Source organism: Chiloscyllium plagiosum, chromosome 38 (genome assembly GCF_004010195.1).
Source record: "Chiloscyllium plagiosum isolate BGI_BamShark_2017 chromosome 38, ASM401019v2, whole genome shotgun sequence".
NCBI classification, from domain to species: domain Eukaryota; kingdom Metazoa; phylum Chordata; class Chondrichthyes; order Orectolobiformes; family Hemiscylliidae; genus Chiloscyllium; species Chiloscyllium plagiosum.
The window spans coordinates 6,670,371-6,696,084 of NC_057747.1; the positions used below are offsets into that span (position 1 = coordinate 6,670,371).

The 25,714-nt window shown below is 41.8% G+C and overlaps 1 protein-coding gene and 1 long non-coding RNA gene across 8 annotated transcripts in view; one reads left to right on the top strand and one right to left on the bottom strand.

The window, feature by feature from the left end:
• LOC122541770 (L-threonine ammonia-lyase) overlaps nucleotides 1–25,714 on the top strand; it is a 66,387-nt gene that overhangs the window by 37,601 nt on the left and 3,072 nt on the right. For all 7 annotated transcript variants that reach the window (XM_043678732.1, XM_043678729.1, XM_043678731.1 and 4 more), the window contains 7 exons: nucleotides 2,321–2,562; nucleotides 4,435–4,600; nucleotides 7,529–7,625; nucleotides 9,869–9,944; nucleotides 13,181–13,306; nucleotides 18,807–18,974; nucleotides 21,248–21,305. In XM_043678732.1, the coding sequence (XP_043534667.1) occupies nucleotides 2,321–2,562; nucleotides 4,435–4,600; nucleotides 7,529–7,625; nucleotides 9,869–9,944; nucleotides 13,181–13,306; nucleotides 18,807–18,974; nucleotides 21,248–21,305 (933 nt within the window). The remainder of the gene's footprint in view (nucleotides 1–2,320; nucleotides 2,563–4,434; nucleotides 4,601–7,528; nucleotides 7,626–9,868; nucleotides 9,945–13,180; nucleotides 13,307–18,806; nucleotides 18,975–21,247; nucleotides 21,306–25,714) is intronic.
• On the bottom strand, nucleotides 14,974–21,289 carry LOC122541773. Its single transcript, XR_006309672.1, has 3 exons — nucleotides 20,860–21,289; nucleotides 19,706–19,836; nucleotides 14,974–15,255 (listed from the first exon to the last, which is right to left on the bottom strand). It is a non-coding gene; the product is annotated as an uncharacterized LOC122541773 (long non-coding RNA).

Sequence of the window (25,714 nt, forward strand, 5' to 3'; positions counted from 1 at the left end):
TCAATCTGGTGCATGGGATTGATGTGCAGTTTTCCCTGGGCAGCCTTAACAGGGCACTCTGCCTACTGTACACCTGCTCTAGGAACCTTTCATGCAGTATACACAGCAATGAACCTGACCACATCTCTTGACAGACATGCCGCATTGCTGTCCTCTGAGAAGGATGTCATGGGATGCCACATATTCTTCATTGCCAAATCATGCAGAGGTGTCTCCATTAATTCAAATCTCTGTGAGTTCAGATGCTGAGTCACTAAACTCCTTGTCCACTGATTCAATTTTGTCCTCACTAAAACCTTCTGGTTTAGCAATCAAATTTAATATGATCCCAATAGGGCTGCAAAAAAATTCTGTTGTTGCAGCTAATCATTTACTGTTAAGCTGAGAGGTTAATTGAATTCCCAGTTATATCTATTTAACGACTGCTGATTCTTCAGATATTCTACCCCTACTGACAACAGACCAACCTCCCCAAAATATATTGAAAAGAAAGCCTAGTGCCTAACAAAGAACAAAGAAAATTTACAGCCCAGGGACAGGCCCTTCGGCCCTCCAAGACGGTCCAAATGTACTGTCTAAACCTGTAGGTCAATTCCTAAGCATCTGTATCCCTACTCATGCATCTGTCCAGATGCATCTTAAATGAATCTACTGTGCCTGCCTCTACCACCTCTGCTGGCAATGCATTCCAGATGCCCACCACCCTCTGTGTGAAGTACTTGCCACGTGTATCCCCCTTAAACTTTCCACCTCTCACCTTGAAAGCATGACCTCTCGTTATGGAATTCTTCACCCTGGGAAAAAAGCTTGTCTCTATCCACCTTGTCTATACCCTTCATGATTTTGTAAACCTCAATCAGGTCCCCCCTCAATCTCCTTATTTCTAATGGAAATAAACTTAACCAACTCAACCTCTCTTCATAGCTAGCACCTTCCAGACCAGGCAACATCCTCGCAAACCTTCTCTGCACCCTCTCCAAAGCGTCCACATCCTTTTGGTAATGTGGCGACCAGAACTGTACACAGTGTTCTAAATGCAGCCGAACCAATGTCCTGTACAATTTTAACATGACTTGCCAGCTGTTATACTCAATACCCCGTTCAATGAAGGCAAGCATATTATATGCCTTCTTGACCACTCTATCCACCTGTGCAGCAACCTTCAGGGTACAATGGACCTGCACTCTCAGATCTCTCTGCCCTAATCTTTTCTTATTTTTAAAAGGCAAGTGCATAGTGTTCCAGATGCAATTCAGTTGGTCAGACTACCAGGCTTGAAGCAAAACACACTTTATTCTTACACTATTGTTAAAATACAAACAAAAGAAAGAAGAATTGAAATAACTTAATCCTATTGGAAAACCTAATAGAGTAATAGATTATTTAACTACTAAACAGCAACTGTTCTAATATAGTAATATCCCATATATACACCCTTGGCATGGGCAAATTCAGTAAATAGATTGTCTCTCATGCAATTCCAGCAGCAGTAAGAGAACCCCAGCTTTTAGCTCTAACAGAGAGAGAGGAATAACAGCTTCCACATCCACCTTCAAGACCCTAACAACTACTGAAAGTTAAACTAAAATCCTGGTTCTGTGAGAACTTGACCCCACCCCTTCAGGAGGCTTCTATTGTTCCAACTTTTAAAAAAAACCAAGGCCTCACATGGTGTTTACTTTATTGGCTTGGAGCAGACTGCTCGTCACAACCTGTCTTCATAAAAAAAAGCACAAAACACACCTCTTAAGGCTATAGTATCAGAGCCTAATTGCCTCTGAGTGATTGACTTGCTAAACCATTTCATAAAGTAGTTAAGATTCAACTACATCATCACCACCCTGGAGTCATATACAGATTATATTGTGTAAGGATGGCACCATTCCTTCCCTAAACGACATTAGTGAACCAGATGGGTTTTTACAACAATTGATGAGAGTTGTCATGGTCACCACTACTGAGACCAGCTTTATATTTCAGAATTATTCATTGAATTTCAACTCCATCACCTGTCATGGTGCGAGTTGAACCCATGTGCTTAGTGTATTAGCCTGGGCCTCTGGATAAATAGTCCTATGACATTACCATTACTCAATGTCTACCCCAGCCTGAAAAGTCTATGTGCATTTTGAAAAAATTTCTTTAAGCCTTGGTAAATAGACTTAATGGAGCAGGAAGAATGATGGATGGGGGAAATTATTTGGGTGGGAAGAGCATGGGGAATGTGTCTAATGAAATAACTTTTTCAAAGTGTCAGTAAACTAACTGATGCTCCATTTGCACTATGTGAGTCAATGAGCTGTCCTGTTTTATTTTGCAGGAGCAGCAGAGGAAGGGGGTGATCTTGGCATCAGACAACAACTTCTCGAAGGCAATGGCACACCATGCCACAGAGCTCCACATCCCTATCTTCATTATTGTGCCTACCAACACCTCGCCAGATAAGGTGAAAACATGCCGTGAGTACGGAGCCATGGTGATTACCTACGGAAGTACTGTGCAGGATTCCCGGAGCCATGCAAAGAAACTGGCCACTGAGAACGGATACCTCTATTTGCAGGAGTGAGTTGTTCTTGTTTCACTCTCATTTTTCTCAAAGTCACAAAGTTCTGGGTCAACACCCATTCCAGGACTCAGGGTCAGAAGCAATCTTGGTTAACACTCTAGTGCAGTACTGAAGGAATACTACATTGTCAGACATGCTATCTTTTGGATGGAGTGTTAAAATGAGGTCCCACTTTCTTGCTGATGTGGATGTAAAAAGTCTTGTAGTGCTATTTTAAAGTAAGGGAAAGCTCTCCCTGGTGTCCTGACCCATATTCACCCCTCAATCAACATCTCAAAAACAGATTATCTGATCGTTATTGCAATTTTGGAGCATGCTGTATACAGTGAGGCAGGCAGATCCCATGCATTACAAGAGTGACCACACTTCCAATGTACTTCATTGACTGTCAAGCACTTTGAGATGCCTGTGGTCACAAGGGCTACATAAATGCATCTCTTCCCATTTTACAGACATGACATCACCATCAAAACATGTCAGACTTTCTCATAATCCCACTGGGAGGAGAAAGTCAATCATTTGAAAATATAATCCTCTGTAAAATATTCTTTGCTGCTGGATCAGGAATATGCCTTGTAACTCAGGCGTTTTAAAATTGAGGATTTGTGGGAGGGAATGTGGCAATAGAGAATTTCCATTTCTAAATGCTCTTTTAGGCTAAGGAGATCCAACTGAGATGTTCAAAATTCTGAAGGAGCTTAGTATGGTGCACATCTCGAATTTCAAATTTTCAAGTGAGTCTGGAAGAAAGGGCAATTACTGAGTTGGCTAGTCATAGTTCAGATGAAAAATTTGGAGGATTTTGTTTGTATTATTCATTCACAGGATATGGGCATCAATGGCAAGACCAGGAATAATTGCCAGTTTCTAATCGCCCTTGAGAGGTTGAGCTGCCTCCTTGAATCGCTGCAGTCCATTTGGTGTAGACACATGCATGCACTGTTAGGTAGGGGGACCTCTGTAATCTTAACCTGGTGACAATGAAGGAACAGTAACTTATTTCCAGGTCAGGATGGTGTGTGTCTTTAAAAGATAACTTGTGGCTGATGAATCTGCTGCCTTTGTCCTTCCAGGTGGTAGAGGTCATGGCTCTGGAAGGTGTTATTGAAAGAACGATGATGAGTTCTTTACACAGCGAGTGGGGAGAAACTAGAATGATGGACAGGCTGAAGGAGAAAGCATTGATGCATTTAAGGAGAGGCTTTATGGAACTATAGCCATCAATCCAACTGGGCCTTGCCAATGTTTATACTTCACTCAAAGAGGGGTCTGATGAAAAGGGGATTTAGACTGGCTGAAGACTTCTATGGAATATGAACAAAAGCATGTGGCAGTTGGACCAAATGGCCTGTTTCTGTGCTGTGGATTTGATGCAGAATGTCATTGCTTGTGCTATTGAGACACATATTGTGCATTATAAATTGGTAAATTGTTCACTGAGTAGAGTTTCTGATCAAGAATGTTTTCAAGGACTAAACGTTCTGAGCCTTGGTCATTGTTCGGATACCTCTTTCACTGCCAGGATCTCTGGGAAAGACATGGGTGCATATGATTTCCCAAAGGGACACTGATTCAACCAAGAAATTACCACAGTTTAACAAATGGAATCAATGTCCCGGTATAGTATTGAGTAAAATCATTCACAAAATCTTCTTTAAGAATGCAGAGCTTGCTATCATAGGAAATGATTGCAGTAAATAGTAGATGATGAAAGAAGGCAGCAGGCTGGAGTGGAGCATTAAACCAGCAAGGCCTGGTTTGATCAAATGGCCTGTTTGTCTGACATTTTGTGAAGTAAAGGTGTCTACTGTTGTTGTGAGTTATCAGAGTTAGTGGAACATTGACCATATTGTGTTTGTTTCTGACAGGGAGGACAGCGCACCTTATTTGGCAGGACTGGGCACCATGGGGCTCGAGGTTTATGAGCAGGTAAACAAGCTGGATGCTGTGATCCTGCCAGCCGGAGGAGAATGTAATCTCCTGGCAGGGGCTGCCGCCCCCATCAAACATCTCAATCCGGGCATTACTGTCATCGTAAGTTAAAGCATCATCGTAAGTTAAAGTACTGGCATCATTCTACTGAATTCAAAAGGAGGGTTTGGGGAGGAAGTTTACACCTTGGGTTGGGAGATGGGGATGAGGTGGTGGAGGTTGAGGCGAGTTGGTACAGGTTGAGGCGTGTTGGTGGCTGAATTTTAAGCTAATCAATGCAAAGAGTTTTAGAATTATTAGGGATGGAGTCAGAGATGGGCATCAACATAAAACTGGTGCATTCACATTGGTCACATATCTGCCTCACCCATTACAGGTATTCAGTAGAATTATCCCGTGCATTATACAAAGAGTGAAACATGGAATTCTACCATTTTTATGTCTATTCTGCAAACCTCCATCCAATTCCAACCCCTAAGAGTGCATTATGTCTTCCACTTTACTGGGGGAAACCAGCTCTTGGATATGTAGACACCATAGTCCCAGAAATCCATAGGACCATAGGACTGCGCTCTCATGAGATTCCTGTTTAACCTGAGGGTCACCATGCCTCAGTCGAGCGGTGATGTTGAGAAGGCAGGACTTTCAGCTGGTGTGGAAATTGGGTCCACACTGTTGGCATTCATTCTGTTTCGCAAACCAGCCAACTCAGCTAACTGATTCCTCCTTGAATATTAACTCCAATGAGTGCCAGTTCCTCCCTATTATCTCTTGAGTGTAACCTGGTTTGTTCTTAAAGGGGCCATTATTTACAACATTGTCAATCCAGTGTCAAAATATCCTTAGAACTGGTTGACTTTTTTAAAAAATAGGAGCAGGAGTAGGACATTTGGACCCTTTGTCCCGTTCTGCCTTCTAATATGATCATGGCTGCTCCTTTCTTTGCGGTAACTCCACATTCCCCTGCCTGGGTCCTCCACCATTACCCTTTTCTCCCTTATGAATCAAAATTCTGTCTACATTTTCTCTAACAATGGCCTCTAACTCCGAGTTTAGAACACTCTCCTATCTCTTTACCATATGCAAATACGCTTTGCCCCTGTCATCGCGGCGGCTGCCAGTGGGGGTCGCCGTAACGGGACCTCCACCTGACACGACCCCTTTGGCCAATCAGCAGCTCCATCTCACATGGCCCTGGCTCCCCGTCACCACCCCGCCATTCTCTTTTAGTAAAGCCACCGCTGATTGGCCGGGGCGTGGGACAGCCGTAATCATCTCGAGCAGTTTTGCCAGGCTTTTTCCCCCCATATAAGTGGGTGGCATGGTGGCTCAGTGGTTAGCACTCCTGCCCCACAGCACCAGGTACCCAGGTCCAATTCCAGACTTGGGCGACTGTCTGTGTGGAGTTTGCACATTCTCCCCGTGTCTGCATGGGTTTCCTCCGGGTGCTCTGGTTTCCTCCCACAGTCCAAAGATGTGCAGGTTAGGTGAATTGGTCACGCTAAATTGCCTGTAAAGTTAGGTGTATTAGTTAGGGGGAATGGGTCTGGGTGGGTTACTCTTTGGAGGGTTGGTGTGGACTAGTTGGGCTGAATGGCCTGTTTCCACACAGAATAGGGAATCTAAAAAATAAAAAAAAGGGTACCTGCCATCTGCTTGAGGTCCCTTTTGCAAAGCTGGGTTTTGCATGATTACAGAATGATCAGATAAGACAATGTTCCTCAAAAGGACTGCTGGACACTGTCATTGTAATGATAAGGTTTTGTATTTTTTCTTATTTAATTGTGAGGGTGACAGGAGTAGGAATGCTCTCCCAACTCTGAATTAAATTGACAAGCTACAGTAGCACACACACCCTGATCCCTCCCTCACCTTTAGACAATCGAATTCCCAACTCCAGATTGAGGACAGGTTAATGAAGTAGGCTTGTATTCCATGGAATATGAAAGGTTAAGAGGTTATTTGACACAGTTGTTTAGCATTTTGGAAAGAATTAACAGGATAGGCAGAAACCTTTTTCACTACTGGGAGTCTGGGAAAAGGAGGCAACCCTTCCAGGAGGAAGTTTACAAACAGCTCTTCACGTAGACCTACCTCTCATGAAAAGCAGTAGGAGCTAATCAAGTGAATAATTTTGAATTTGAGATTGTTTGATTTTTACTAAGTGCATTAAGGAAATAAGGATAAGATGGTTGGATAACATTAGGATACAGTTTTGGCAATGATCTAATTGAAAGGCAGGACAAGCTCAAGGATTTGTATGGTTTCCTCTTGTTCCAATGATTCTAAGACAACCAACAGATATTTTGATGGGATGTGGGCAATGCTGTCACTCCCAATTGCCAATGAAATGAGTGGCTTGCCAGGAGACTTCCATATTATTATGGGGCTGGAGTCACATGTAGACCAGACAAGGTAAGGCCAGATTTTCTTCCCAAAAGGACAGATGAGTTTTTAGATATTTTCGATTGACCTGTTCAGAGGTATCATGTGGAGCAGGTGAAACTTGAACCCAGGCCTTGTGGTTCAGAGGTAGGGACACTACCATTGTGCCACTAGACTGTCCAGATGGACTTTTACAAAACAGCAGTGTTAGGGTTAATTTCCAGTTTGATTTTATTTTATTCATTGAATTTAAATTCCAGCAGCTACCATGGTGGGACTTGAACCTAAGTATCTAGAGCATGAACCTGGATCATTAGATTATTAGTCCAGTGACATTGCCACCACATCACAATCTCCCATCCTTGGGACTGCAGAAGGCTCAGCAAATGACCAAGTTCCTGACGCCTGCCTAAGTATCAGATTGACTCAAAGCAATTGGGCTCAGGAAAAGCAAGTGAAAACAATAGTGATAATATAAGTAACGCAAAGTCTTCTCTGTTGACCAACTAGAGAAGTGGAATTAATTGGAAGGAGTATCATAACTAGGGAAGATTGTTCATATTTATCAGGTTTGTGTCTCTTTGTTTGAGATTTTGTTTTCTAAGAGAAAACAGTGATATCTGGTTCTGTCTTCTTCACCCACAGGGTGTGGAGCCTGAGAATTATCCGACACTTCAACAATCCCTTGAGCTGGGACAGCCTCCAGCAGACTTAGCCTGCACTAGCCACAGATTATACGGAGGTAAATAATTGTGGAAAATAACTGTGAGCCAAAGTATGGTGGATTTTTTCCCCCACAATTGATCATAGATTGAAGTTAGTTGTGACCACCAACATTTAGCCCCAACTGTCCAACTCAGCATTTACATGCCACATAAGAGAACCAGTCCTGATCAGATTCAATGTTCTAATATCTCTTGGATGCATTTACCTTTATCCAGCTGTCCAGTCTAATTGTGGATAATATCTGCCTCAACCAATTACATTAGAAGTAATTTCCACAGCCTCACAGAACTTCGTGAAAGGTAGTCTCATTTTCCACTCTGACATCTGCTTTGAGAGATGCATTCTGGTAACAATCAGAAAGCTCTAACATCAGAAGCAGGCATATTGGCTGATGATTGCACAATGTTCAGCATCATTTGCAACTCCTCGTAAATTGAAACAGTCCATGTCTAAATGCAGCAAGACCTGGACAATATCCAAGATTGGTCTGACAAGTGACAAGTCACAGCCATCCCAGGCAATGACCATCTCCATCAAAAAAGAATCTAACTCTTGCCCCTTGACATGCAAAGGCATTACCATTGCTGAAACCTCCATTATGAACTTCATGCATTTGAGGCACGGTTTACCATTCACCAGAAAGCGAATTGAGCTAACCATAGAAATATAGTGGGTACAAGAGCTGGTCAGAGGCTACAAATCCTGAAAGGAGTAACTCATGTTCTGACTCACCAAAAGTGAAAACCTGTCCAGTATTTATCAGGGTGTAACAGAACACACCACACTCACCTTGATGAGTGCTGTTCCATCAAAACTCAAGAAACTGGACACAATCCAGGACAAAGCAGCCTGCTTGATTGTCACTAGCATCCAGTCCCTCCACCATTAACGCTCAGCAGCAGTGTGTACACTATATCATTGTTCCCTCAATGTCACTGGGTCAAAATCATGGAACTTTCTCCCTAACTGCATTGGAGGGGTACCTACACCGAATGTGCTGCAGCAGTTCAAGATGGCAGCTCACTAACACCTTCTCAAGGGAATTAAGAATGGGATTTAAATGTTGACCCAACCAGTGATGCCCATATTAGCGAGTTTTGAGAAGATTTGTAGCTCAGGTTGAGGTTTTGAATGTAGGTTTGCTCGCTGAGCTGATGCCCATATTCTCTAAACGAATAAAAAAAAGTTACCTCATAATTTTCAACTGCGGACAAATTCAAGCTACTTTTTTTTAGATTAGATTAGATTAGATTACTTACAGTGTGGAAACCCCATATTCTCTAAACGAATAAAAAAAAGTTACCTCATAATTTTCAACTGCGGACAAATTCAAGCTACTTAACCTGATCTAAATAGCAAGGCAGTTTCCAGAATTTCATATACATGAATCCTAGTGAATTTAATAAACTGGCTTGTAGATTAAGAGGCTCCTAGGCTGCCAGAGTATGAACATGCCTCACCATGGAAGGTGAATGATATATGGAAAATAGTGTAGGCAGAATGTTAAGAGCCAACCTGGAGTTGTACTCAATTAGCTTCTTGGAAGGAACGGTGTTGATTATGAGCTTTAAAATTGTTTGAGAAGTATCTTGCATTTGTAAACTGACTGGGTCAACAACACCGACCTGAATTTTTTGACAGATGTAAAGATGAAACTTCCATTATCTCTGTTATCTTCTATTACCACTGTTAATAGGATGCCCTACAATCCCTGATATCACCATGTCTGTGCAGCTAGAACATAATCCCAACACTAACAACTCACTAAAAGATTCCTGAGATTTCATTGGCCTAAAGTTTATGTTTTTTTTGTTTGACCCAGGTAATTTTATGACTGGATGGGGAGTGCATCTGGTTCTTATATGCAGCTTGATAAATTGATACGGAGGCCTTAACATTCTGACTCCTGTTTCTATGGCCCATGACCCTCTTACACTCTATAACTTCCAAAATCTACAGTTTACAAATCTCTATATGTTTTTGTAATTGGCTTCTTGTATATCTGTAACTTTCATTGCTCCACTATTGGTTGTACTGCCCTCAACTTTGGGATTCCCTCCCTAAATCTCTGGTTGCCCTATCTCTGTCTGCTTAAAGTCAATCAAGATTTTGGCTAACTACCCTGATATCTTCTTACATGACTCAGTGTCAAATTATGTTTGAAAACACTCCTGAAAAATGCCATATGATGTTTTTAACTGTTAAAGGCACCAATGAAATTGCTGTTTTTGTGTTGAAAGCTTTCTCTTTGTTTCACAGAATTGGTCAATGCTTCTTTTGGCAGTAATGCCTTTCAGATTACCAAGAAACTCATAGATAAGGTTGTTACCGTTAAGTAAGTATTAAATTATTTCACAGGAATATTATTTATGATAGTTCGGCAAAGGATATCTAGAATTAGATATATGCAAACTACTATCTCATTGCAATAGTTAACATACTCCTTCAGTACTGTGTTGAAGAGTGTGGTGTTGGAAAAGCGCAGCCAGTCAGGCAGCATCCGAGGAGCAGGAGAATCAGCATTTCAGGCATTAGCCCTTCACCAGGAATGAGGCTTGTGGGCCAAGCGGGCTGAGAGATAAATGGGAGAGGACTGGGGTTGGGGGGGACGGTTGCTGGGAATGCGATAGGGCGATGAAGGTGGTGCTGAAAGTAATAGGTTGGAGAGGAGGATGGAGCAGATAGGTGGGAAGAAAGATGGACAGGAAGGACCATTCAAGAGGATGGTGCAAGTTGTAAGGTTGGGATTGGGATAAGGTGAAGAGAGGGAAAATGGGGAAACTGGTAAAATCCACATTGATCATGTGTGGTTGGAGGATCTCAAAGCGGAAGATGAGGCGTTCTTCCTCCGGGCACTGGGTGGTTAGGATTTGGCCCTGGAGGAGGCCCAGGACCTGCATGCCCTTGGCAGAGTGGGAGGGGATCTGACAGAGGAGTCACGGAGAGAATGATCTCTCCAAAACGCAGATGGCAGGGGGAGGGAAATATATCTCTGGCAGATCCTTCTACACCCTCCTCCAAGTCATTTATAAAACTGACCTAGACTTCTGGAAATCCAAGTGCAGGCCAACCCCCATATCTGCGGAATCGGTTTCCACGGTTTCAGTTACCCATGGTTTACATATTACAGGGAACATTCCAGAACCAGGGACCAGGGGGTGGCCAGCAGGTACATTAAATGAATGGGATCGCAACTATCCACGGTTTCAGACTTCCGCAGTAGGTCTTGGAACATATACCCCACACGTACAGGGGGACTTTTGTACAGTATATTCAAAGCACATGTTACTCCTTTAAAGAACTCCAACAAATTGATTGAATATGATCTCCCTTTGATACTGACTCTACTGAATCTCCTTACATTTTTCTAAATTAATTGGAATCGGTGCTGGACCACATTTATATAAATGATTTGGATGTGAACATAGGAGATATAGTTAGTAAGTTTGCAGATGACACCAAAATTGGAGGTGTAGTGGACAATGAAGAAGGTTACCTCAGATTACAGTGCGATCTTGATCAGATGGGCCAATAGGCTGAGGAGTGGCAGATGGAGTTTAATTCAGATAAAGTGAGGTGCTGCATTTTGGAAAGACAAATCAGGGCAGGACTTATACACTTAATGGTAAGGTCCTGGAGAGTGTTGCTGAACAGAGACCTTGGAATGCAGGTTCATAGTACTATACCTTGAAAGTGGAGTCCCACGTCAACAGGATAGCGAAGAAGACATTTGGTTTGCTTGCCTTTATTGAGTATAGGAGTTGGAAGGTTATGTTGTGGTTTTATAGGACATTGGTTAGGCCACTTTTGGAATACTGTGTGCAATTCTGGTCTCCTTGCTATAGGAAGGATGTTGTGAAACTTGAAAGGGTTCAGAAAAGATTTACAAGGATGTTGCCAGGATTGGAGGGTTTGAGCCAAAGGGGGAGGCTGAACAGGCTGGAGCAGTTTTCAGTGGTGCATTGGAGGTTGAGGGGTGACCTTATAGAGGTTTATAAAATCATGATGGGCTTGGATAGGGAAAATAGCCAAGGTCTTCCCCCTGGGCTGGAGGAGTCCAAAACCAGATGGCATAGGTTTAAGGTGAGAAGTGAAATACTTAAAAATGACCTAAGAGGCAACTTTTTAATGCAGAGGGTGGTGCGTGAATGGAACGAGCTGCCAGAAGAAATGGTGGAGGCTGGTACAATTACAACATTTAACAGGCACCTGGATGGATATATGAATAGGGAGGGTTTGGAGGAATATGGGCCAAGTGCTAGCAAATGGGACTCGATTAGGTTCGGACATCTGCTCGGCATAGGACCAAAGGGTCTGTTTCTGTGCTGTACATCCCTATGCCTCATATAAATAAATCTGGAATTAAAAGCCTTGCATCACACTGAAACATATAAGATTCTTCAGGAGCTTTATGCGGAAGATATCAAGGGGATGTTTTCTCTTATAGGAAAACCTAGAAGAGAGAGCAGAGTTTCAGAGTAAGGGATTGCTCATTTGAGTTGGGTTGAGGAGAAATTTCTTCACTGAGAGTCATAGATCTTTGGTATTCTGTCCCCCGAAAACTGGATTCTGAGTCATTGAATGTACTCAAAGCTGAGATAAACAGGGAACTATAGGGAAGTCGAGGATTATGGGAAGCAAGCAGGAAAATGGATTGAGGTAGGATCAGATCAGCCATGAACTTACTGATTGGCAAAACAGTTTCAAGGGGTTGAATGGTCTGTTCCTGTCTTACTACTTGGGTTTCATGTGTCAGTCATGGTGACCTGGGAAGTAATGTCATAAAAACCCCATCTGGTTCAGTAAAACAAATCTGTCATCCTTCTAAATGCCTAATAGGCACTACTTAAATATACTGCTTGCATGTGATGTGAAACATATGTTGTTTTATCAATTTGGAGTGATTTCTCTTTAAGAGCTCAACATACAAGTGAGACATGTACTTGGATGTTGTGACATGACTGCAGGGTCTCTACATTGCAAGACTCTAGACACAGGCTGTGACTTGAGAACGTGCTGTTCTGTATATATTAGTTTTGCTGTAAATGAAATTGACAATCACTGAGAAGGTTTATAGATTTTTTTTGGATTGATCTTGCAATTCCAAAAGTACTTTTCAAAAGCTTAGGCTGTTGCAAAGCACTTGACACCCAATGATATATTTCCACAGTCGCTATTGTAATGTAGGGAACAGAAAAGCCAATTTGTGCACAGCAAGGCCCCACAAACAGCAATGAAGTAAATGACCAGTCAATCTGTTTGGGTGGAGGGATAAATGTTGGCCAGAGCACTGGGAGAATTCCAGCACTTTCTTTGAAATAGTGCATGCCATTTTTTTAAATGTCTTTTGGGGTCCTCTGTTTAATGCCTCGTGATGTACAATGAAAAATGGACATTTTGGCAAAAGTACCAGCATCTGTCGGACTGCATTGAGAAAGAAGTCACAGCCTCGAGGAGAGAAAGGAAATGAATGAGGATAAAAAAAGGAACAGGGGAATTAAGTATTGGAAGTTGTCTCTTCCTCATCCTGTGAGAAACTCTTGTCTTTAATAAGGTGTCTCTGCAACTCAGGGTGGAGGACATCCTACTTGCCATCCTTCGCCTCATTGAGTATGAGAAGGCCATAGTGGACGCTGAGGGAGCTATTGGCCTAGCTGCTGTGGTTGCTGGGAAGCTACCAGAACTCAAAGGCAAACGGTAAGAATTACCTGTGGCACCAGTTTACCTATTGCCATACATTGTTATTGAACATTTTCCTCAAAGTAGATACAAGTTTGAAATCTCTGCAGGAAAATTAAATCTCCTGTATAGTGTTGCTCAAACTTATCAAAGAATGATACAGTACAGAAGGAGATCATTCTGCTTACTGAACGCTACCCATTCTGAAAGAGTTCACCAACACAGTCCCACACCCATTGTCCTTCCCCATAGTCCTGTACTTCTGTTCCCCTTTCAACTATATACACACAAGTTACTTTTGAAAGAGAAGAATTCAGCTCCCTCCGTAATTTAGTTGTTAAAATTGACACACGGTTGAGCCAGTAGACCAGCAGATCATAGCTACTGTTGTGATTTCAGCTGGTTTCTGTAGTTCTTTTTAAAATTGATTTTTTTTAAAAATTAAGCTTTCAGAGGGTTGTTTTTGCTTTGGACTGGAACCAGCAGTGTTCCACAGGGATCGGTACTGGGTCCACTTTTGATTGTCATTTATCTAAGTGATTCAGATGAGAATGAAGAAGGCATGGTTAGTAAATTTGCAGATGATACCAAAATTGGCGGTGTAGTGGACAGTGAAGGTTATCTAAGATTACAAAGCGATCTTGATCAATTGGGTCAATGAGCTGAGGAGTGGCAGGTGGAGTTTAAGTTGGATTAATGTGAGGCATTGCAGTTTGGTAAAAGCAGCAAGGGCAGGACTTGTACAAATAAAAGCGGGGCCTTAAGTAGTGCTGTACAACAAAGAGACCTAGGGGTTCAGGTACATAATTCTTTGAAGTTTTTATCACATGTAAAAAGGGTGGTGAAGAAAACATTTAGCACACTTGCCTTCATTGCTCAGACCTTTGAGTATAGGAGTTGAGAAGTCATGTTGAGGTTGTGCAGGACATTAATGGGGCATCTTCTGGAGTACTGTGTCCAATTCTGATTGGCCTATAATGGGAAGGATGTTATTAAGCTAGAGAGGTTTCAGAAAAGATTTACCAGAATTTTGCTGGAATGAAGTGTTTGAATTATAAAGAGAGACTAATTAGGCTGGGACGTTTTCACTGGTGTTTAGGAGGTTGAGGGATGACCTTATAGAGGTCATGGAGGATATAGACAAGGTAAACCTTTTCCCTAAGATTGGGGATTCCAAGACTAGGAAGCATATTTTAAGGTAAAAGGAGAAAGATTGAAAAAAACACATGAGGGGCAACATTTTCACACAGATTGTGGTTTGTATGTGGAATGAACTTCCAGAGGAAGTGGTGATGTAATAAAGTTACAATGTTTAAAAGAATTTAGGTAAGAAATGTTTGGAGAGATTTGGGCCAAGCACAGACAGGTGGAAATAGTTTAGGTTGGAATATAGTCAGCATGAACTGTTTGGATCGAAGGGTCTGTTTCCATGTTGTATGATTCTATGACTCATTTTTTTCTCTAAATGGCAGCTCTTGCTTGAGAGAATGATTAATATGTGAACTTTGCTCCCACAAGGGAGTAGTTGAGTGGATAATGTGGATTTAGAGGGACACATGATAACTACATGAAAGAAAAGGGAATGAATGATATGCTGACCAAGTTGATGAAGAGGATGGTTGTACAGAGCAAAAACACTGCCTGAAACCAGATGGTTAAATTTATCCATTCTGTAAATTCCATGTAACTCATCATAACATTTTATGTAGATTCATCATTACCTCTTGGCCTTTATATTCCATTCTTTTTGGTAAAATCTAGTGTTCCATTAGCTTTTGTGTTAATGTCCTTACCATCTTTATCACCTGCTTTGAAGTTCTGTGATCCAGTAGTGTCTTTGCTCCTGCCCAGCTCTGAGTCTGTTCCCATTAACATCATTCTTATGGACAGATGTTTTCTCTACAGTTCCACCCGCTGACTTTACAATGTGTCAGGAAGTCCAGCAGTGATGCTGCTTTGGGGAAACACTGTGTATTTAACAAAACAACATGTCAGTGAAACATATGAATTTAATCTGGTGATTGGGTCGGGGTGGGCATGATGTGAAAGAGAAACATTTGTAGCTTCCTTCCTGTGAGGACACAATTTCCTTCAATTGGACTAGACCCTGAGATTGAGATTAACAACAATGTCTGTCAGTAACACACAGAACAGTTAATAGAACCCAAGACTGTAAGTATCACATTAAATAGATACCAAGACCATATTTTAAAGAACACAAACATATTTTCAGGTGCCAGACTGAGTTTTGCTAATGTGGTTTAATGGGTTCTCAGCTGGATTTCTAAAAGGTAATAATAATGAAATAGGTCATTCGACCCATGACGACCATGGCGATGGTTTTACTCCCAACCCTTTTTATCTAACCCTATTATACCTTCCAATTCTTTCCCTTATGTATCCATCCATCCGTCCGTCCATCCGTCCGTCCATCCGTCCGTCCATCCGTCCGTCCATCCGTCCGTCCATCCGTCCATCCATCCGTCCATCCATCCGTCCACCCACCCACCCCCTGTGGTGGCTAGCTCCAAGGTTCCCCAAACTCTGGGTTGCAACCCCTGTTGAGGACACAGGAAGGCAGCACGGTGACTCAGTGAGGTGCTGCCTCACAGTGCCAGGGACACACATTTGAGTCCAGCCTCGGGTGACTGTGAACAGTTTGCACATTCTCCCCATGTCTGTGTGGGTTTCCTCCAGGTGCTCCAGTTTCCTCCCACAGTCCAAGCATGTGCAGGTTAGGCGGATTGGCCATGCTAAATTGCCCATAGTGTCCAGGAATGTATAGGTTGTGTGGATTAGACATGGGAAATGCTGGGTTATTGGGAGGAGTGGTGTGGACTTGATGGGCTGAATGGCTTGCTTTCACGCTGTCGGGATTCCCTGAGTCTAAGATCTGGAGGTGCCGGTGTTGGACTGAGGTGCACAAAGTTAAAAATCACACAACACCAGGTTTATTTGGAAGTACTAGATTTCGGAGCACTGCTCCTTCATCAGGTGGCCATGGAGCAGGATCATACGACACAGAATTTATAGCAAAAGATCACAGTGTCATCCATGCAACTGATACGATATATTGAACAAACCTAGATTGCTGTTTAGTCTTTCATCTTTTAGAATGGGTTGCAGGTTTCAGTTCATTAATATGTAAATCCCAGAACTTCTTTCAAATCATATTATCAAGATAACTTAAGGTTTTATAAAAAAAAAGTGACATCTCAGCTCCGACAATACATTAAAGGTTTGAGGTTAGAGTCTGTCTGTATCCCAATCTTGAGTCAAGACAGGTTTTATTTCCAAAGTAGAAATTTATAAAATGTTATATGAATTGACTGCTTGCATTGACTGCCTGCAGATTTTGTGCTTTTTGAACAAAATAGAATGTATCTGCAATTACAATTCTGCAAATGCAAATTTACCCCATAGACACATATGTGTGTGTGTGTGTGTGTATGTGAGGGGGGGGGTGGAGAGATACACACAGAAAGTTTGTGTGTTTGCCTGTGCCTCTCAGGGGATGTGTGTGTCTGAGATAGAGCATGTGTATGATAGAGGTGAGTATGTGAGTATGTAAGAGTGTGTGTATGTGTGTGAGAGTATATAGTGTAGTGGCGTCACTTGTAGTGTTGACATGAACCCAAGATCCCGGTTAAGGCTATCCTCATGGGTAACGAATTTGGCTATCAGCCTCTACTCAGCCACCCTGCATTGTTGTGTATCCCAAAGTCCACCTTGGAGGATGGTCACTCGAAGATCCAAGGCTGAATGTCCCTGACTGCTGAAGTGCTCCCCGAATGGGAGGGAGTACACCTGTCTGGTATGCATTCGTCTGTTGTCGTAGCATCTGCTTGGTCTCACCAATATACTTTGCCTCAGGGCATCCTTGCCTGCATTGTATGAGATAGACAACGTTGGCTGAGTCTCATGAGTACCTGCCATTATATGGTGGGTGGTATCCCTATGTATAATGGTGGTATCCATGTCAACACTCTGACACGTCTTGGAGTGAATGCCGTGACAGGGTTGTACAGTGTTGTGGTCGATGTTGTCCTGAGGCTGGGCAGTTTGCTGCAGACAATGGTCTGTTTAAGGTTTGGTGATTGTTTAAAGATGAGAAGTGGGTTCATGTCACACACAGGTGATCCCACTACACTACACACTCAAACACATACACATACATTTCTTTCATATTCATGCAGACCCTCATACACACACTCTCTCTCAGACACCCCTCCGAGAGGCAGACACACACAAACATACACTGTCACATGCACTCACACGTACACGCTCACATGCACACACTCACACTTTCCCCTCCCCTCACCGCCCCCACAGACACACTCACTCACTCACTCTCTCTCTTATATGCATGTACACACACAGAAGTCTTTATTCTGTGTGAACTCTTTATTCATTTTACCAATATTTACCCCTTCACTCTTAACTATGAAGAAGATTGTTTGGCAATGATTCATCCATTCTACAAGTTTATTAATGTCTTCCTGTGTTTTATTACAATTCCCCTCAGCATTAACTACACTGTGACATTCCTTTCAGAATCCATTTAATATTAAGCATTGCACTTACTTTTTCCATATTCTCTGTCTATAATTTCAAAGTTACTTGATGGCTATTGAGATCTATATCAGCCCTTTACAGAATTTGTAACTAAATCTTTGTGTCTCCTTTACAGCTGTCTGATTCTTCAGGGAGATGGTAATTCCCATTGAGAGGCTCTTAATTGTCTGGATCGTTGTCGATACCTGCTTTATAATTATAACCTTTAGCAAATTCTAGCTTAACTCTGTATCAGAGTCAGTGCTGAGATCATCAGAATTTAGATTCCTTTCAGTGCCAGGGTTATTGATATGACCAGTAGGAGAACATTAGGGGCAGCATTGTGAACAGTAGGAGAGTGGCTTCTTTCTTTTTAGTGGGGGTATCACCCTAACCAGTGGCGGAATGGCCTCTCTCGCACTAGGCACAGGACTGTGACCAGTTGAAAAGTGGCCTCTCTTCACCACTGGGGCCAACACTGTGACCTGTAGAAGAATAACCTGTTGTGGTATTATTTGGATTAGTGGTAGTGTTCCTGGCTGCCTCTGCAGTTATGACCTAGTTTCAGATAGTTCTGTTGAGTGGGTGTGTAGTTCCAGCTCTACATTCTGGATTGGCTAACCTAAAGGATAATCGTATCAGGTGGGTATAATTGTATTCTTCCAACCTGTTCCCACATGTAGTAGGTGTAAAGCCTTCCCACTGTTCAGGCTAAATTCATGGAGTTGTGTTTATCCAATTACTCTCTATGGTTGTTCACTACAGATTCCACCGCTGCTTGAAAAAGCAGTGTCTTGCTGGCTCATTCCCTCAGAAAATCCAACAAAATGGGGTCAGCTGCTAGGAAACCATCTGCAGAATCAGTTCCCCTCTGTTAGGATTAAAGGATTTTGACAGTTTTAAGCTGCAGTGCAACCTGTTTGACCCAAATGTTTGCTGACTGGTCACCTGTTCTCTCTTCCAGTGTGGTCATTGCTCTGTGCAGTGGCAATATAGACATTCCCCTGCTGCATCAGTGTCTAGACAGGGCACTGGTGGTGGACAACAGGCTATGCAAGTTCTCCATCCAACTGACCGACTGTGCTGGAGATCTCGCGAAGCTGCTTGAGATACTTGCTCGTGAAGAAGTGCAGTGAGTACAGAGAAAGCACTAGAATTATTTTATATACGTGGTTAGTTCTTTGTTTAATTTTTAAAAATGTATTCATGGAATATGGACACGATTGCATGAGGAGAAAGTGAGGACTGCAGATGCTGGAGATCAGAGCCAAAAATGTGTTGCTGGAAAAGCGCAGCAGGTCAGGCAGCATCCAAGGAACAGGAGAATCGACGTTTCGGGCATAAGCCCTTCTTCAGGAATGAGGAAAGTGTGTCATGAGCCAGCATTTATCGCCTATTCCTAGTTTCCCTAGGGAAGGTGGTGGTGAGCTTCTTGAACTGCTACAGTCTATTTGGTGTAGGTAGACCTACAGTGATGTGAGGTAAGGAGTTTCTGGATTTTGATTCAGCGACAATGAAAGAACGATGATATATTTCCAAGTCAGGATGGTGTGTGGCTTGGAAAGAACTTGCAAGTGGCAGTGATCCCATCTATCTGATGCTTTTGTCCTTGTTAGATTGTAATGGTTGTGGGTTTGGCAGATACTACCTAAGGAGCCTTGTTGAATGTGTTTTTAAATTAATTTTAATGGCTGTTTGGTGATCGAGTCCCAGAATAAAAGTGCAGGAAACGTGAATTCAAATCCCAACATAGACACTGAATCTCAAAATAAAAAGCTAGCAAAAACAAAAGTGACGATAAACTTCTCAGATTGTCAAACAATTCACTATCCCCTCAAAGGAAAGTAAGCTGCTATACTTAACTGATTTGCCTTTTCTGTGACTCCAGCCTCTCGACCAATGTGGGTGACTCTGAATGACCTTTCAGTTGCCTGGCAAGCACCATGTTCTCAGGGCAACTGGGAGTGGCAACAACTTGTCAGTGCCAACCACATCTGAAGAATACATTTTAAAACATTAATTCATTGTAATTTAATCGGATTTTTAAAGGTGAGATCAGAAAAGCATCCTCACTGATGTGTGTGAGTTGTCACCCAGTCTATTTTAGGGATGATTGATCCAGGATTTGTCTACTAACCAGCAGGTCTCCATTGAAATTGCATGTGAATAGATGCCAATATGGGGATGGTCAAGTCTCACAACGAAGTAACATGGCAACATACATCATATAATCTCATACTTGAAGGGAATGAAGATATTAAATATTTTCTAAAACTTTAGAGCTATGTAAAGAAATAGCCAGAAATAAGACAGGAAAAAAAATTAGATAAACGAAAGACATTTTCTTTAAGCTATAAATACAACAGCTTGATTTAGTCCTTTTGCTGTAGAAAAAGATCCCAAGTACTAAGGGCCAAGGCAGCTGAGGACATGATTGCCCATTGATGGATTGATTAAAATTAGTGATCCACAAGATGAGAGTCTTAAAATTGGATTTATAGACATCCTTAGACACAGACCCATATAAACACGAGCAAACAGACATCGATACAAACATACAAAAACATAGGTACACACAAACATCAACACTAACCCACACAAACACATAGGGACATACCCACAACCTCACCATGAACATTTGCAAATGAAGGGGAACTGCACAATACAGACACCTCACTGAAATGCCCAAACATTTTAAGCTTTGAAATATAAATCAGCATTCTGAAATAGATGGTTCAGGTGACAGTCAATCATCAATATACCAAGTTCTATAATGGTATTTTAAACCTTAAAAAAGACATGCCCAATGTAAAGCTTTTCGCAAGTTATGTCACTATTGTCTAATTACACACAGCGATGGCAGTTATTGTTGAAAGGATTATGAAATACTTTCAATTTCAGGAAAATTACAGAAAATGGCTACCAGCAAATAATTTTCTTTTATAAGAAATGAAAATGTCTGTATGTATTTGTGTGTGTGTGTGTGTGCGCGCGCACAAATATTTTTTATAACTTACCAATGAAAAAGAACTTTAGTAGCCATCTCCTGGGCCATTTGAGGAAGGAGTAGTTCTTGCAGCCGAGTGTAATGTGATCTCCAGGCCAATGTTGACTATTTAACAGATCTAAAATGACATACTGAACAATATATGTTTGCAAAAAAACAGACACTTGATGTCTGTTCCCTAGGTGCCCATATTCACAGATTTCACTCGACATGGGCCATTAAGTTAACCTCTTTTTAATACAAGCCATCTGGCCTAATCCCAATCCTTCCTTGCTTTAAATACTTTCCAACATTCCTTTTTAATTCAATACTTATTTCTTTCAAAGGAAATTTATGAAATCTGACTCTCATTGCTGTGTTCTGTTCACTGTTTTCTATCCCTCTCTTTCTTGCCCTAGGGTGCTGAATATTACCCAGGAACGGGCCTTTATCACGTCAGATATCTTCACTGTTAAGGTAAGAAAGAATCAAAAGTTAAGGTCAAATCAGATTGTGATTTAATTGTCAAACATATGCTTGTTCACAGTCGAAGAGTGTGGTGCTGGAAAAGCACAGCCAGTCAGGCAGCATCCGAGGAGCAGGAGAATTGACATTTTGGGCATAAGCCCTTCATCGGCCCTTTCCTGGATGCTGCCTGACCTGCTGTGCTTTTCCAGCACCACACTCTTCGACTGATCTCTAGCATCTGCAGTCCTCACTTTCTCATAGACCTATAACTTTGTTCATAGGTCTGACTGTGAGAACAGACTATACCCATTGTCTCCAATCAGTTCTGACTTGGAATGCTCAATGGGCACAGGAAAATGTGCAGATTTAAACTTAGGAAATGTCTACAGGGTAAACACCAAGGAAGTTAGATTTTGTTGGGGATTGAGGGACTGCGTTGGACACAAGGAAGTTGAATTATCAGTAAACCTTTAATTTGTTTTGTACAGAGTAATCAGTAAGGCCAGAGGTATTTGTATAATATAACATGCAGGGAATTGTTTAGTGTTTGTTAGGTCAGAGCATTGAGGAATGTGGAGCTTTGGCAAGGGGAATGAGTTGAAATACAGATAATCTCATGTAATGGCAAGGCTGAGTCAAAGAGCTGAATGGTCTGGTATATTCCCTATTTGTTAAGAATAGCACCAAGAGAACCAGAAAATTTGAAAATTCTGCCAGTGTGAATCTAACCCAGATAGACACCTCCATGTTTCTATGGAGATTGTTAAAATAAAGAGCTGAGGCAGATTATGACCAGTCCTGATACACTCTCACAGGCTGAGACCACACATCAGCATTCAGAACATTTTGGGAACTAGATGGTGTTATATGCACAGAAAGGAAATCAACAAGGGGTGTTTTTTGAGCCAGAGTGGAGTTGGGTATGGCCAGAAGGATTGATATGTCCACTTGCGCATCTCTCCATCCTTTTGCCTCAGCTACCTCAACTTTCAATTCTAGGAATCCCTATATTAACTGTTCTGCCTTGCCTCCTCTGAAACCCTCTTACCCTTTAAATTAACCTCTTTGACCAAACATTCAGTCATCCTATTCAAACATTTCCTTTAATTCAGCATCCATTCGGCTTTTTGTTGTGTGAAAGGTTTTCTACGTCAAAGATTTTGCATGAACGTAAAATGTTGCTACTGTGTGGAGATGTTTTGCTCTCTGTTTCATGCTGTACCTCACTTGGTAACAGCTGAAACTACAGATAGAGGGAACCTGAACCTATATTCAGCCCATCTTGCAGTTGACCTAAAATTGTGTATGCTGGAAGTGCAGACCAAACACTACATGCGTTGGAGATAAAGCAGAGTTCATTGCCTAATCTGGCATCACAATCTTAGCTCTAAACAATAGCATCTCTTCAATGCCATTCGAAGCAAATCTTTCACGGTAATTTCTATTCATTTCATCAGGCATCTGGTGAGCCCAGACCTTTGACATAAGGTCCACAGTGACTGAATCTCACACTGTCCACACTGGCAAACATGCACACACTGAGCAAGCCACACACTGTTCACACTGACAAATTCATATACACTGGTCACTCTGAGGTCTCCAATATTTGATAAACTGTTTTCAGGTTTGTTTCCTCATTGTGTATTATATTCCTTGTCTGGTCACTAAAACCTGTTAGGATCAACAAGTTAATGAAAACAAGGTTTTAAACTTTACAATCAACCCTTGACGCTCTGAGGTTTACACCAACAGAGACACTATTGCTGTTATAGGTAACCTGGGACTTTGCAGCCAATCAATGATCATGCTCTGCTCAGCCAGCTCCCATTTATAAATATTGTATAATACTGATCTTCCATGAGGAAAAGAAAACATTCTGTGCATAGTTCCCAAAAGAGAAACTAACATATTCATTACAGACTGGGAACAGTTATAATTGAGGATGAAATAATTTCAAAGGTATAAAAGCAATTTTTCATGCCAGATCCATTTGACACAGTAATGCTGGTCAGCCCAGCTGAATGAAACCTGCTGGGAGGGTGATGAGAGGGCCAACAAACTATGAATTGATTCACTGTTTGAGGAACAAGCACAGCTGACACTAGAAGGAAAAGTTGAATTCTAAAAACCTATTGCAGGGTTGATGAACAAACACATATGCCTGACCTCATGGAGTCTCAGGAGCAAAATCTCCTGGATTGGTCTGGGTTTGATATAGTCTGGTCTATTCTGTGCGCTTCCTTCCAAAAATGTTATGCCCACTGTTTAGTTTGATGTTATATTCTGCTTTCTAGCTCTCAGGTGAGTCATGTGATTTAATTAAATATGAGGAGGCATAATTAAGCCAGAGCAAACATTCCATCTCTCTCTAGAGCTTCAATCTGAATCTTGGGGCAAGCCTTTCTGCACAAGCTGAAAGTTTGGAATCTCTGTGTCATAAAACCAAAGGAAAATGAATTTTCAATGGCCTCATTAGAAACACACAGCTCCTGAAATGAGTTAACCTCAATTAAGGTTCAAGTGTGAACCTTCACATGAGGCTTCGAGAAATCTGGGTTCTGTCACTTTTGTTATTTGGGCCTCATTCTCATCTGGGAGTGACACAAACAATGCAACATCTCTGGTGTCAATAGTGTATACCATCACAAGGTCCACTAGGTAACTCACAAACGCACCTTTGAGAGCACCTACCAAACCCAAGACATCTACAATCTAGAAGGACAAGTGTAGCAAATGCTTGTTTCCCTGTCCCTAGGGACAAATCCTGGAAATTCCTTCATAACAACACTGTGGGCATCCTTATGCAGCTCAAGAATGCAGCTTACTTTCACCTTCTCAAAGGCTATTAGAGGTAGGCATGAATGCTAGTCTAGCCATCAATTCCCACATACCATAATCAAATTAAAAAAGAACTTGGAGCCAAACTGTTAGATCATGTCATGGGTGATTCTACTTTCAGTAAAAAAAAGGTCATTGTATTCCTACCATCTGCAGGATTTGGAATCTTTTGTGGGCAACAGGATCACAGCAAATGGATGGAAATAACGAATAACAGATGACAGCGAGTTTTGAGAAGATTTGTAGCTCAGGTTGAGGTTCTGGATGTAGGTTTGCTTGCTGAGCTGGAAGGTTCATTTTCAGATGTTTCATCACCATACTCGGTAGCATCTTCAGTGAGTCTCCAGATGAAGCACTAGTGGCATGGCCCGCTTTCTATTTATGTGTTTAGGTTTCCTTGGGTTAGTGATGTAATTTCCTGTGGTGATGCCATTTCCTGTTCTTTTTCTCAGGGGGGTGGTAGGAATTCTCATGTGTATCTCTATTTGGCTTGTCCTAGGATGGATGTGTTGTCCCAGTCAAAGTGGTGTCCTTCCTCATCTGCATGTAAGGATACTAGTGAGAGTGGTTCATGTCTTTTTGTGGCTAGTTGATGTTATGTATCCTGGTGGCTAGTTTTCTGCCTGTTTGTCCAATGTAATGTTTGTTACAGTTCTTGCAAGGTATTTTGTAAATTACATTAGTTTTGCTTGTTGTCTGTATAGGGTCTTTCAAGTTCATTAGCTGCTGTTTTAGTGTGTTGGTGGATTTGTGGGCTACCATGATGCCAAGCAAAACTAATGTCATTTACAAGATATCTTTCAAGAACTGTAACAAACACTACATTGGACAAATAGACAGAAAACTAGCCACCGTGATACATGAACATTAACTAGCAACAAAAAGACATGATCCACTCTCACTAGCATCCTTACATACAGGTGAGGAAGGACACCACTTCAACTGGGACAACACATCCATCCTAGCACAAGCCAAACAGAGACACGCACGAGAATTCATAGAAGCATGGCATTCCAACTGGAACTCTATCAACAAACACATTGACTTGGATCCCATTTACCACCTCCCTGAGAAAAAGAACAGGAAATGACATCACCACAGGAAATAACATCACCAACCCAAGGAAACCTAAACACATAAATAAAAAATGGGCCATGCCAGCAGTGCTTCATCTGGAGGCTCACTGATGATGTTACCTAGTATGGTGATGAAATGTCTGAAAACGAACCTTCCAGCTCAGCGAGCAAACTCACATGCATATCAGATGGCACCAACATGGTTTCATACCTGCCAAAGCAACAGTTAAATATTGAAAATAGGAGCTTATACTGTCACAGCAGAGTGGCATTGTGAGGAGCCATTTTGCTCAAATCAATGCAAAGCTGATGGATTAGTCCTAAATACTAAACTAGTGCTAGTGTGTGATTGACCATCATTCACAGACTGACACAGTCACGGGGTGAGGCATTAACACACCCACTGAGCTACTTTCAAGACCAGTCCTCACTGAGACATTTGTACATTTGTCTCAGCCAGTTAAATCTCAATGGCTAAATTTTAGACCCACTTTGCTGAATATC